The sequence below is a fragment of the Mustelus asterias genome, chromosome 8 (assembly GCF_964213995.1).
Source record: "Mustelus asterias chromosome 8, sMusAst1.hap1.1, whole genome shotgun sequence".
In the NCBI taxonomy this organism is placed as follows: Eukaryota; Metazoa; Chordata; class Chondrichthyes; order Carcharhiniformes; family Triakidae; genus Mustelus; species Mustelus asterias.
The window spans coordinates 5,636,267-5,649,412 of NC_135808.1; the positions used below are offsets into that span (position 1 = coordinate 5,636,267).

Consider the following 13,146-nt stretch of genomic DNA (forward strand, 5'->3'; position numbering starts at 1 on the left):
AGGTGGGCCAAGGAAATCACCTGAAATCAATGGAATCCCGCCTCCCTCGCTCAGAGTGACAGGGGCTCCGGCCAATCGGCTTCTCCATCCCCCGGAATCCCGCCTCCCTCACTCAGAGTGACAGGGGCTCCGGCCAATCGGCTTCTCCATTCCCCGGAATCCCACCTCCTTCACCCAGAGTGACAGGAGCTCCGGCCAATCGGATCCTCCATTCCCCGGAACCCCGCCTCCCCATTCTGAGTGACAGGAGCTCCGACCAATCGGCTTCTCCATTCCCCGGAATCCCGCCTCCCCCATTCAGAGTGACAGGAGCTCCGGCCAATCGGCGTCTCCATTCCCCGGAATCCCGCCCCCTCACTCAGTGACGACACAAACAACATGTAGAGTTTCTGCTTCTTGGATTTAATGATGAGCTGTGGAATCTTTGAGAAAAACTGTTTCTATTCCAGTGATTCTCAGATTGTTTTGTTTGAAGAATCATTTTACAAATGTAACCATGGAGCCCCCAATGTAAATTATAATTGTTTGCACATTCTCCTCGTGTCTGCGTGGGTTTCCTCCGGGTGCTCCGGTTTCCTCCCACAGTCCAAAGATGTGCGGGGTAGGTTGATTGGCCAGGTTAAAAATTGTCCCTGAGATGCGTAGGTTAGAGGGATTAGCGGGTAAATATGTGGGGGTAGGGCCTGGGTGGGATTGTGGTCGGTGCAGACTCGATGGGCCGAATGGCCTCCTTCTGCACTGTAGGGATTGTATGTATGATTGTATTGTATAATAACCACAATATGAACAGGTTCCATCAGTTTACAGCTGGCAGGAGGCAGGGAGACGGTGTGAAATTATGGGATGGATCTGTTAGTGACCTTTAACCCCGCAGATTGTCAGCGGCGCCGAGTTTTTCCCGATATTCAATCCCGGATTGAAGATGGGAAAGATTCTCTCAGTGAAAGTGTGGGTGAAAGTGTGGAGATGGGACATGTTGTCCGCATTGTAAAATGACACCTGTCCACCCTCATAGTCCAGGAAAACCCCGATCTTCCGGGGATTCACATTCGGGGTGAGGGGGGTCTCCGAGGGGGAGGTGAGGGCTGAATAACCTCTTCCGGGAAACAGCCTCACAATCCAGAATCCGGTCTCAGGGCTCAGGAAGATTAACCCTTTCCTGTTCACAGACTCTCGGGCCACTCCCAGATCCCACTCTGTCTCCCCCACCTCCACCTCCCAGTAATGTCTCCCTGATGTGAATCCCTCTGATCCCAGGACAAAGGGCCAGAAATCAAACCTCTCCGGGGTGTCAGGGAGCGGCTGCCGTTTGTCTCCGACTCTCACACTGGTCCGGTCCTCAGACAGGATGAGCCGGGGATGCGCTGTGTTCGGATCCAGAGTCAGTGAGGCTGGAGCTGGGGAAAGTTACAATAACACAGTCAGTGATTTAGAGAGAGGGGGTGGGGAGGGGAGAGAGTGTGAGGAGTGAGGAAGAGAGGAGAGAGGGTTGTGAGGGGGAGGGGAGAATGAGGGGGAGGGGACAGTGGGAGCAGAATGGGATGGGAACATGGAGAGAGGGGGGAAGGAAGGGAAGTGGAGAGCAGAGGGCCAGGTGAGGAAGGTGGGGAGTGAAAGTGAGATAGAGGTAGAAAGAGAAGGGATGTGGAGGGTGAAGTGGGAACAGAGAAAACAGGGCAGCAGCGAGATGGAGCAAAGGGAGCAGGAGCGTAAAGAGGGAGAGTGAGAGCAACATGAGGGAGACGGCAAGTGAGAACATGAAGGTTTGAGATGCAGTGTATGGAGAGCAGCGGGGTGGCAGATATTGTGGCAGGATGTGAGAGAACAAGATGGAGATGTGGAGTGTATGGGCAGAATTTAACAATCTCGTTGCGCCCATTTTGTGGTGGAAAAAAGTCATAAAATCGGGCATGTTGTGACTCGCTGGAATGGTGCCCATTTTCGCACCCATTCCCATTTTACCATTTTAAAAATTGGCACGATCGGGACTCTGCCCAAAATGGGTGAAACGTCAATTTGCATCTTTTGCGTTCATCGCAATGTAATTAGCGAGCTTCACTCCCAATCGTCCCAGCTCACCTCCTTAACCACCTCGTTCGCTGCAGCTGGAATCAGTGAGGAAAACCCCTCAAGTGGAACAGTCGCATTCAGAGAACAGAGAGGGTGATCGAGGAGGTAGGTTTCTGCTTTCAAATAGCTCTGTTGCTGAGGGAGCCTTGTTTCATTTTGTCCATTTTGCGTCTTGTGTCTGGGGGGCTGTTGTTGTTCACGGGGTTCGACTTTGGACTCTCAACATGGACCCAAGCCTGAGCGTTGATCTCAGGTCTTACCGCTGATTCTGGGTCCTAGAGCTGACAGCAACAAGGACCATTGCTGGTGGGGGATGGGCTGGAAACTATCTGAAGTGGCACTGTTGCTGCCTCAGGACGCGTAAAGCAGCGGTTTGGGGCCACGACTGCATGGATTCTGGATTTGTGTATGTGAATGGGGTCGGGGGGGAGAATGAGGGCAGCTGTGTTCCTGGTGGTCCGTGGGGGCGAGGGATGGGGAGTGTGGTGCCGCGGAACTGTTGGTGGGTAATGTGGCGAGTGTGCATTGCAGGAAGACTGGGAGTGTATGGGGAGTGTGTGTTGCTAGCGGTCTGTGGGTTGGGGAATGTGGAGTGTATGTTGCTGGGGGACTGTGGGGGGGGGGGGGGGTGCAGAATGTGGGGATTGTGCGTTGCTGAGCTCTGGGGGGGTGGGGGAGAATGTGGGGATTGTGCGTTGCTGAGCTCTGCGGGGGGGGAGAATGTGCGGATTGTGCGTTGCTGAGCTCTGTGGGGGGCAAGAATGTGGAGGGTGTGTATTGCTGGGTGTCTGTGGGTTGGGGAATGTGGGCAGTATGTGTTGCGGGGAGACTGTGGAGGGATATGGAGAGCGTGTGTTGTTGGGGGTCTGTGGCGGGTATGAAGAGTGTGTGTTGCTGAGGAGCTGTGGGGTGGCGGGGGGGAGGGGTGTGGAAGGTGGGTAGTATGCGTTGCTGGGCTGGGGGCAAGCAGAGTTCTTTAACCTCTCCAGCTGTCTCTCTCCTTTCCAAAACCCCCTCCCACTCTTCAAGTAGCTCTTCCAATGTAACCTATTGATTTTACTGTTCTTGAGCAGGAGGAGAATGTATGTGAACATAAAAGGGAGAGTGGGTGGAGAATGGGGATAGAGAGTGGGAGGGAAAGATGAGTGAATGACAGGGAGAGGGAATGATTGTGGTGAAGCAGAGAGAGAGATTGTGGAAAATACCGAGGCAAGAAGGAGAGATTGATGGGGGTCAATCATACAAAATCATAGAAACCCAACATTACAGAAAGAGGCCACTCGGCCCATTGAGTCTGCACCGACCACTATCCCACCCAGGCCCCACTCCCACATCCCTACATATTTTACCCGCTTATCCCTTGAATCTACGCATCCCAAGTCACTAAGGGGCAATTTTAGCATGGCCAATCAACCTATTCCGCACATCTTTCGACTGTGGGAGGAAACCAGAGCACCCGGAGGAAACCCATGCAGACATGAGGAGAATGTGCAAACTCCACACAGACAGTGACCCAAGCCGGGAATCGAACCCAGGTCCCTGGAGCTGTGAAGCAGCAGTGCAAACCACTGTGCTACTTTGTCATTTAATGCAATCATGGCAAATCTCGTCTCAGCCTCAACTCCACTTTCCTGCCCCTTCAATACAACCCTTCAACCACAAACTAATTAAAAATCTGTCCAGCTCTTCCTCAAATTCACCCAAAGTCTGGGTATTCACCACATTCTGGGGTGGGGAAGTCCACAGACTCCTGACCATTTCAAGTAGGGGCAGATTGTCCCAAAAGTGCTGAATTGGCGAGAAAACTGGTTTAAACCACGACTGTTTGTTCAGTGCAACTTCAGACCCGAATCTCCCACACTCAGTGCATTGCAGAGATCACAACCATGAATATCATTAAATGCTGGGGGGCGCGGCATATTCACACCAAAGAGCCTGAAATCGGCAGGATGAGCGGGAACCCGTGCATGCGCACATCTCTGGAAGATCATTGAAAAGACCTCCCAGCATTCAGATCACTGCCCTCCAACCCCCACAGACATTGCTTCCCCCAACAGCCCCCCCACAAACATTGCTGGCCCCCACAACCCCCCCACAGACATTGCTGGCCTCATCGTTGGCCCCCACAATCCCCCCCAAGATATCGCAAGCCCCCACAGTATCCCTCACAGACCTCATCACTGACCCCCACAACCCCCTTACAGACATCGCTGGACCCCAAAACCCTCCCACAGACATCGCTGGCATCATCGCTGGCCCCCACAGCCACCCGCTCACCCCCCCACCGACATCACTGGCCCCACAACCACCATACAGACATCACTGGCCTCATCGCTGGCACCCGCCCCCCCCCCCCGCCCCCATTCAGACATCGCTGACCCCTTCATTCAGAAGTTGCTTACCCCTCCCCATACAAACATCGCTGCCTCCCATACAAACATCGCTCCCCCCCCCCCCATACAGACATTGCTGCCCCCTCCGGACAGACATCGCCGTCCCTCCCCCCGCACAGACATTGCTGCCTACTCACCCCATGCCCCACGGATCTGGATGATGCGGATACCCCATCCCTCCATCCCTTGAACATACTGACCTCACTGCTACCCTGCAGAGAACTTGCGTTGTGCTGCCATGCACAACCCCAGCTAGCGAGCATTCCCTCTCTTGAATGGGAGTCCTGAATATTGCACCTGCCCTGAACACAGCAGCTTATCGATTAGGAGCCCTGAGTATTGCACCACCCCACCCCCCCCCGCCGCCCTTGGACACAGCAGTTTATTGACAATCAGCACCCCGAGGGATGCATGACATTCAATTGAAAGCAGCCTTCAAAATTTCTCACAAGGATTTGTTACCCACTGGCCCTTGACTGGCCAAAGTCACTGCACCTGCACCCCCCCTCCGAGAGCTGTATATAAGCTGCAGGAATGGACACACAGCCAGTCACGCCACAAAGATACATTCGAGGAAAGCAGCCCCAAGATTCGCTGAGGCCGACCAAGAGCGCCTGCTTGATGCCATGGAGGAGAGGCGTCAGCAGCTCTTCCCCAGCCAGGGGCCTCGCCCATGGGGTGCAGCCGCCACGGCATTGTGGGAGGAGGTGACAGAAGTGGTGAATGCCAGGAGCCTGATACCGTGCTCTGGCCGGCAGGGTCGGAAAAGACTGTACGACCTTCTTTGAGCAGCAAGGGTGAGTGAGCTTCCCACTTGGAACTCTGCACATGCTTGGCACAGGTCTCAAACCCTGCTTAGACACCTGAAGGGCATGCGACAAGGCACCCTTCCCCCAGGAACTGAATCTAACCCCTTCCCCTCACCCCTCAACGAGCACCCTTCAGTGGTGACCCTTTTCCCCGCAACTGCCAGCACAACTCCCGAGACACAGACATGCATTACACACCATGCATTTCAATATATTAATGTTTGCCAGATACCTTATGCTCCTACAGGAGAAAAGCATACATAACTGCCATGTGAGGGCACAGACCGGTGGTGGTGTGCCTGACCTGCAGCATCTGACCAGCGTTGAAGAGCGTGCCATGGAACTGGCAGGGGGAGATGGTTCATCCAGAATGGTGACGGACAGCCAGGTCGGCATCCAGTTTGCAAGTGAGCATAAGTGTCGCCCTCAACGTAGGTTCTCCTTGAAGTAAGTGTGATGCTGCATAGAATGTTTTACCTCCCTTCCCCTAATGTGTGTTCTTTATTGCAGTCTTGGACCCAGAGGAACCCGGCCCTTTGTGTGTTGGCGACCTCCCTGCTGTTCTGAAGCAAACTGCCCACGACCCCCCTGGACAACACCTCGGAGGGAGGCTTTGAAGAATCCTCTGAGGACAGCACCACTGAAACGGCACCGGCATCTACCACACAACCCACCAACACAGAGACTATCACCACAGTGGGTATCTTTAGTGTTGAGGCTTCTGGGTCACTATCTGGTGAGCACATCACAGACACTGATGCACATCCGAGGGCTCGGGCACACGGAGGTCTGCCGAAGGCGAGGATTCAGCTGTCCCCAAGCCAGATGCCGAGCCTCGGGGCCAAGGCTGGTGGAGATGCATCAGGAAACACGGAGGGTTGTGGAAGGGTTGTCTGCTCACATGCTGCAACTGCAAGGCTGTTTAGGGGGGTCCAACAGAGTGCTGTTGCAGGAGGTGGTGCTGACACAGCGTGTGAACCAGGCCAACACGGCAAGGGTTGCAACCATAGTGGAAAGTCTGGCCCAGGGGTCTGTCCTCATGGGTGACAGGGTCCAGCCTATCCTGGAGACACAGCAGGCCACGAGCAAGGGTGTTGACGGCATCCAGGAGGCACAGCTTTCCTTAGCCATGAGTGTCAGGGGCATGGGGCTGAAACTGCTGCCCATGGCTGGGACTCTCGCTGGCATTCTGGAGACACAGCAGGCCATGCCTGTGAGCCTCGACAACCTGGCCCAGTCACAGAGGGCTACTGCTGAGGGGCTCCGGAGCCTGGCTTGCTCACAGAATATTGCAGTGGAGGGGCTCCAGAGCTTGGCCCAGTCTGAGAGGGCCAGGGCTGAGGGATCACAGATCATGGAGCAGAAGCACCTGAGCCTCCAGGACTGGCGAAGCCAGGTGACGCCGGAGTTCCTGGAGCTCAGTCCAGCTACCCTGGCGTCCCATGGAATGTCCCTGGGGCCTCTGGGCACCTCAACGGAGGAGGTAGGGCTCGAGCCATGCCGGGGCCTTCCACCCAGGAGATCCCGGATGTCCCGAGACCTTCTGATTTCCCCCCTTCCTCACACCGGGGCATCTCAGGGCCAGCTCGAGGAACAGGGTGACACTGAAACTGTGTCATCTGCTAATCAGCTGGGGCCCTCCAGGTCCCGGCCACCCAGAGGACATCTGCCAAGGCCATCACAGGGAACAGGGCGTGCATCACACCTGGACACCACCTCCAATGTGCATCCTGCAGTAGCACCAAGAAGAAGCAGGAGACCGCACAAAGTTAGAAAATTGAAGTTCACTAAGAGAGCACGGGTGAAGATCACCAGTAGTCAGGGTTTATTGATCACTAACGTTAAGAGCACAATAAATTTTTATTTGCACCTCACAGCTGTGAGTTATGTGTCTATAATTCCACCTCCCCCCTTCCCCCCGCCCCCACTCGCCCCAAAGTGCTGAGTGGTCCCCATTCCTTTGCATGGAGGTGCTGTCTGTTGCGCCTTGGAGACTCAGCCACATGTTAGAGAGTGCCTGCCGTACCTTCCCCAACATCCACCAGACTCTTGGTGCAAGGTTCTTGCACACCTGGCACCTCAGGGGAGGGGCGGCCACCGGCTCCCTGTGGACGTGAGGATGACGGAAGCCTTGAATTTTTCACTTCTGGCTCATTTCAGGCACCCAGTGGTGGCCTCGTTGGGATCTCCCAGGCCTCCGTGCACAGATGTGTGCGGCAGGTCATTGATGTCCTGTTTGTCCGGACAGGGCAGTACATAAACTTCGATATGGGCCTTGCAGAGCAGGAGGCCCGGGCTCTAGGCTTCACTGCCATTGCTGGGAATCCCAATGTCCAGAGGGCAGCAGAGCACCCCCCGCTCATTCCACCGCCGCCCCCCTGCCCCCCCACCCCGATTGTCCAACAAACATGTGACCCCAACCCTTACAGCTACGTGGGCCAGGGTGGCAGTGTGCATTCGGAGTACAGGTTAGGAATCAGATTTGAGTGGCACCAGAGAGAGCATCCCAGTGTGCACAACAGCGAGTCATCATCATCCTCCAGCCTTCAACCAAGACTCGCAACCATTGCCAGCCCAGGCACACTAACAGGTTTGGATGTTTCTGGGGGATAGGGTGGTGGGATGAGAGAGGCTGGGGAAGGGTGATGTGGTGGTTTGAGGGCCCAGGTCGGTTTGGAGGGGGAATAGCGGCTGCACTTGCTCCTGGGGTGTGGTGGATGTGTGGTGGTTGCAGCCCCCTCATTGCACAGTACCAGCTCGGTGAAGTGGGCTGCAATCAAGGCGTCCCTCGCTGCCCTTCCCTGCCGGACACCTGCCATCGCCGCCGGCCCTCTTTCCTCCGGCTCCTGATATGGCGGGACGTCCACCTCACCCCCTCGCCGCTCCTCCTCCTCCTCTTCCTCGTCCTGCTCCAGCTGGTCTCCCTGCTGCTGGGTGATGTTGTGCAGCAGGCAGCAGACAATTATAATGTGTGAGGCACACACAGGGTCAGACTGGAGGCCCCCCCAGGGCGGTCCAAGCAGCGGCACCACATTTTCAGCAGGATGATGCACCGCTCTATGATGGACCGGGTGCTGCATGGGCCTCACTGTAGCGGGTCTCCACCTCGGTCTCGGGCCTCCGCACAGGCATCATCAGCCATGACCTTAGAGGGCAACCTTTGTTGCCCAATAGCCATCCCGGTAACCTGGGCCGGTCTTCAAAGAGGCCAGGGATGTCCAACTGCCTGAGGACAAATCTGTCATGGACACTCACTGGATGGTGTGCATCGACCTGCATGGCCCTCATTAGATGGTCACATATGATTGAGAGAGTGGAACGCTTTCCTGTTAACAAATTGCTGCAGCCTTGCATGTGGGGCCTGCAAGGGGATGTGTGTCCCGTCCACTGCTCCCTGGACATTGGGAATCCCAGTAATGGCAGCAAAGCCTAGAGCGCAGGCCTCCTGCTGTGCACGGCCCACATTGAAGTTTATGCACTGCCCTGCCCGGGCAAACAGGGCATCAGTGACCTGTTGCACACATCTGTGTACGGAGGCCTGGGAGATCCCAACGAGGCCACCACTGGGTGCCTGAAATGAGCCAGAAGTGAAATATTCAAGGCATCTGTTACCTTCACGTCCACAGGGAGTGGGTGGACGCCCCTCCCCTGAGGTGCCAGGTGTGGAAGCACCGCACAAATGTGCCGCAGCGGGCAACAGCACATCTCCTCTGAAAGGGCCTCGAATGAATTGCAGGGCCTGTACCTCCTTGTCCTCAGCACCCTCCGCCTTCTGTGTACCCTTTTGGGAGCCTGCTCACCCACCTCCCAACCCTCAGTGGCAGCCCCCTGCCCTCCTTCCTGTGGGACTGGTAGTGGCTGCTCCTGCGGGGGTCTCCACACCGGCCATCTCCTGAGCCGCCTCCTCCTCCTCCGCCGCCACCTAATGGCCAGCTGCAAATCGATCAGTCCAAGATCCATCTGCACACTGGGGTTTGGAAAGAGCATAAAATGACGGATTAATGTCATTGGCTGCATAGGCCCAGCAACACCCCAATCCCTCACTTGGGGCAGTTCACTAACTTGTGGGTGCTGGCAACACCACACAATCCATGGTGCCATGCGTGACCCGATTAGATTGTGTGAGATTCCCATCATGACAATTGCTGGCACAGATTAAGCAGGTCGCTGTGCAGCCGTGGGCACTGCGCACCCTTGTGCCATTGCCATGTGTGCAACTGCAGCATCCGTTACAGGCGTGTGTTGCTGGTCCGTGTCACAGGGAAGGGACAGACTGCAAATCATTAGCTGATGGGTGCCCAGTGACAGCAGATTCCATGCAGTCCATGTCTGAACCTCGGCACCTCGGCCTGGAGCAGCAACTGCTTCATCTGGTTAGACCTCAGTCAGCACAAGGTGCACTCCTGTCCCAACCCGGAACCCCAGCACTCAGTGTAGTCCCTGACCACACCCCGCGGCAAGACAATGCCACTGCACAGTGCCCTGGAGGGGAAGGCTGATCAGGACACCTTCAGGGACCTGCACCCACTGAGCTACAGTGCTGCCCTGGAAGGGAAGGCTGAGCAGGACTCCTTCAGGGACCCTCGCCCACAGAGTTCTGAGAAAGTAGAAGCCCCCTGCCCCCCGCAACCCAGATATCACTGGTCCACAGGCCAGCACCTGAAGACAGCAGGAGGAAGCCCACCAAGCATCTCCAGGGCCTGCCTACAACATCCCCACACTCTGCTCGCAGCATTTCCCTCCTCACGCCAGTTCAAGGCTGCTGCATCAGGTTGAGACTTTTATATATCTACTCTGATTCGTGTCAAAGTGACATCATACCAAAGAGGTGGGAGACGTTAACGTGGGCGGAGATTGTCGTGTCGATCCCGATAATGTCACGCTAAAGTACGGTAATGATGCAAATCAGCGGCACGCCGGTTTTCAGCGCGGTCCTGGTCTCCGGTTGGGAGATGTGCATGGGTCGTAAACGCTCACGGGTAACCCGTGAAATGGCCGCCACGTGCATCTCACGACCCGACCCTCCAAAAAACATGTGTGTTGCAGTGGGAGAATCGCCTCTGTATTTTCTCCTCTTCTGTGTTTTAAATCTGCCACCCCATATCTTAAAACTATCACCTTTTGTTTTAAATTGCCCCACAAAAGGAAACATCTGCTCTAAGTCTGCTTTGTCAATGCCCCTTAGCACCTTGTACACCTCAATTAGATCTCCTCACATTTTCTCAGCTCCAGAGAGTATAGGCTTAAACTGGCAAACCTCTCTTCATAAGACAAGCCCTTCATCTCCAGCGAGTGAACCTTCTCTGAACCACCTCCAATGCAACTACATCCCTCCTCAAGGAAGGGGATGAAAACTGTACACAATATTCTCAGTGCGGTCTCACAAATGCTTTGCACAACAGCAGCAACACTTCACTACTTTTATGTTTTATTCCTTTAACAATCAATATGAATATTCCATTTGCTTTCCTTATTACCTGCTATACCTGCATCCTAGTTTTTTTTTGCAATTCATGCATGAGGTCACTAATAATTTGCCTTTGTATTTTTCTGACCAAAATGGTAGTTGAAAGCTCTGGAACCAGGAGCCATAATCTCAATTAGGACCAAGTTGTTCAGGAGAGATGTTAGAAAACAATTCCACATGTAGAGAGTGGTGGAGGTTTGGAACCCTCTTCCTCAAACAGTGGTGGATGCTGGTTCAATTGTTAAGTTTAATCCCTGCAGTGCAGAAGGAGGCCATTTGGCCCATCAAGTCTGCACCAACAACTATCCCTGTAACCCTGCGTATCTACCCTGCTAATCTCCCTGACACTAAGGGACAATTTAACATGGCCAATCCACCTCACCCACACATCTTTGGAGTGTGGGAGGAAACCACAACTCCCGGTGGAAACCCACATAGACACAGGGAGAATGTGCAAATTCCACACAGACAGTGACCCGAGGCCATAATTGAACCTGGGTCCCTGCAGCTGTGAGGCAGCGATGCTAACTACTGTGCTACCGTGCCATCCTACTTGAAGTCTGAGATACATTTATTGAGCAGGGGTATCAAGGTATATGGGCTTAGGGCAGGTACATGGAGGTCGGCCACAGATCAGCCATGATCTTATTGAATGGCGGAGCGAGTTTGAGGGGATGAATGGCCTACTCGTATTCCTATGTTCCTATGTCCCTTTTCCTTGGTGATGAGGATAGTTCCAAGTTGCTCCCTTTCTATGACCTCTGCATTTGCTGTTTCTATTGGGATGTGCTCCTGTCCCCCATCGTGAAAACTGAGGTAAAACATTGATTTCGGATCTCAGCCATTTCTGTGTTTCCCAGCATTAACTTTCCAGCCTCATTTTCCAAGATACCAACATTCACTTTCGCTGCTCTCTTCCTCTTTACATCCTTATAGAGGCTTTTGCTGTCCCTTTTTATATTTTGCACTTTCATAATTTTATCTGTGCTCTCTGTCTCTGTTTTTTAGTGACCCTTTATTGATCGTTAGAAGTTTCCCAATCTTCCAGTGTGCCACTGGCCTTTGCGATAGGTAACGTCATAAGATTCCTTAATTTGAGAGAAACACAATCATTTTAGAGGTGGCACAGTAGTAAGCACTGCTGCCTCACAGCTCCAGGGATCCTGGTTTGAATTCGGTCTTGAGCGTCAGTGTGGAGTTTTTTGCGCTCTCCCCATTTCACTGGGTGCTCCAGTTTTTACGCAGAGACCAAAGATGTGCAAGTTAGGTGGATTGGCCATGGTTGATTGCCCCTTAGTTTGTGTGTGAGTGTATCCCTGTGATAGACTGGTGTTCCATTCTGGGTGTACTGTATTTGATGCCCAGTGCCTTGTGGGATAGAGTCTGACTCCCCGCGATCCTGAATTAGAATAAGTGGTGAAGTGAAGAATATTTTTACTGTTCAAGAGTCAAACAGTAATACTATATAACTTATACTCTAAAATAAATAATTAACATGAGGTAAGCATGAATCTGTGGTCACACACACCACAAACTTCATATTAAATTAAATGACCAAGGCAGAACACACAAATATTCTCAATAATCCACCCAAATGTCAATGATCACCATCAAAAACCTCCCATAAATAATAGATGATAAAGGGACTGGTATTAATAAGGAACTGTAAGATTCTTATTCTTATCTTGCTTGTAAGACTAATAGTAGAGAAAATAATGGGATGCGTTGATGGTCATCTTTCAAAATTCTACAGACTCTGGAATTTTTCCTGCGGATTGGAAGGTTAAATGTAACCCAATGTTTAAGAGAGGAGGGAGAGAGAATCTGGGCAATGACAGATTGATTACCTGACATCAGTCGGAGAGAAAATGCAAGAATCTTTAACAAAGAATGTGGTAGAAATAATGGTGAATTTGGGCAGAGTCAAGATGGACTTATGAAAGGAAATCCAGTGCAGAAGTTGGACATTTGGCCCTTTAAGCAGTGACTCTCTGACAGAATATCTTCCCCAGGCCCTCTCTCCGTCACCCAAAACACTTCCCATTGCTAATCCATCTAACCAACACACCCTGGGACACTAAAGGGCATTTTTTAACACGGCCAATCTACTAGCCTGCACATCTTTAGACTGTGGGAGGAAACCCACACAGACACGGGGAGAATGTACAAACTCCGCACAGACAGTTACTCAAGGCCGGAATTAAACCCGGGTTCTTGGTGCTGTGAGTCAGCAGTGCTTGCCACTGTGCCACTGTGCAAGATGCAACTAGCAGAATAGTGAAGGTAAAGATGGTGGATGGAGAATATTTCGATTTTCAGAAAGTTTTTGATTAAGACCACACAAAAGATTAGTGAACAACTTAGTGCACTAGAAATTTGATGGAATAATAACAGGTTAATGGACAGA

The 13,146-nt window shown here is 53.0% G+C and overlaps 1 protein-coding gene across 1 annotated transcript in view; it reads right to left on the reverse strand.

The window, feature by feature from the left end:
* Nucleotides 1-382: 382 nt before the first annotated feature.
* LOC144497634 (uncharacterized) overlaps nt 383-13,146 on the reverse strand; it is a 65,214-nt gene continuing 52,450 nt past the window's right edge. Inside the window, exon 12 of the mRNA XM_078219076.1 lies at nt 383-1,397. Coding sequence (XP_078075202.1) covers nt 853-1,397 — 545 coding nt within the window. The 3' untranslated portion in view covers nt 383-852. The remainder of the gene's footprint in view (nt 1,398-13,146) is intronic.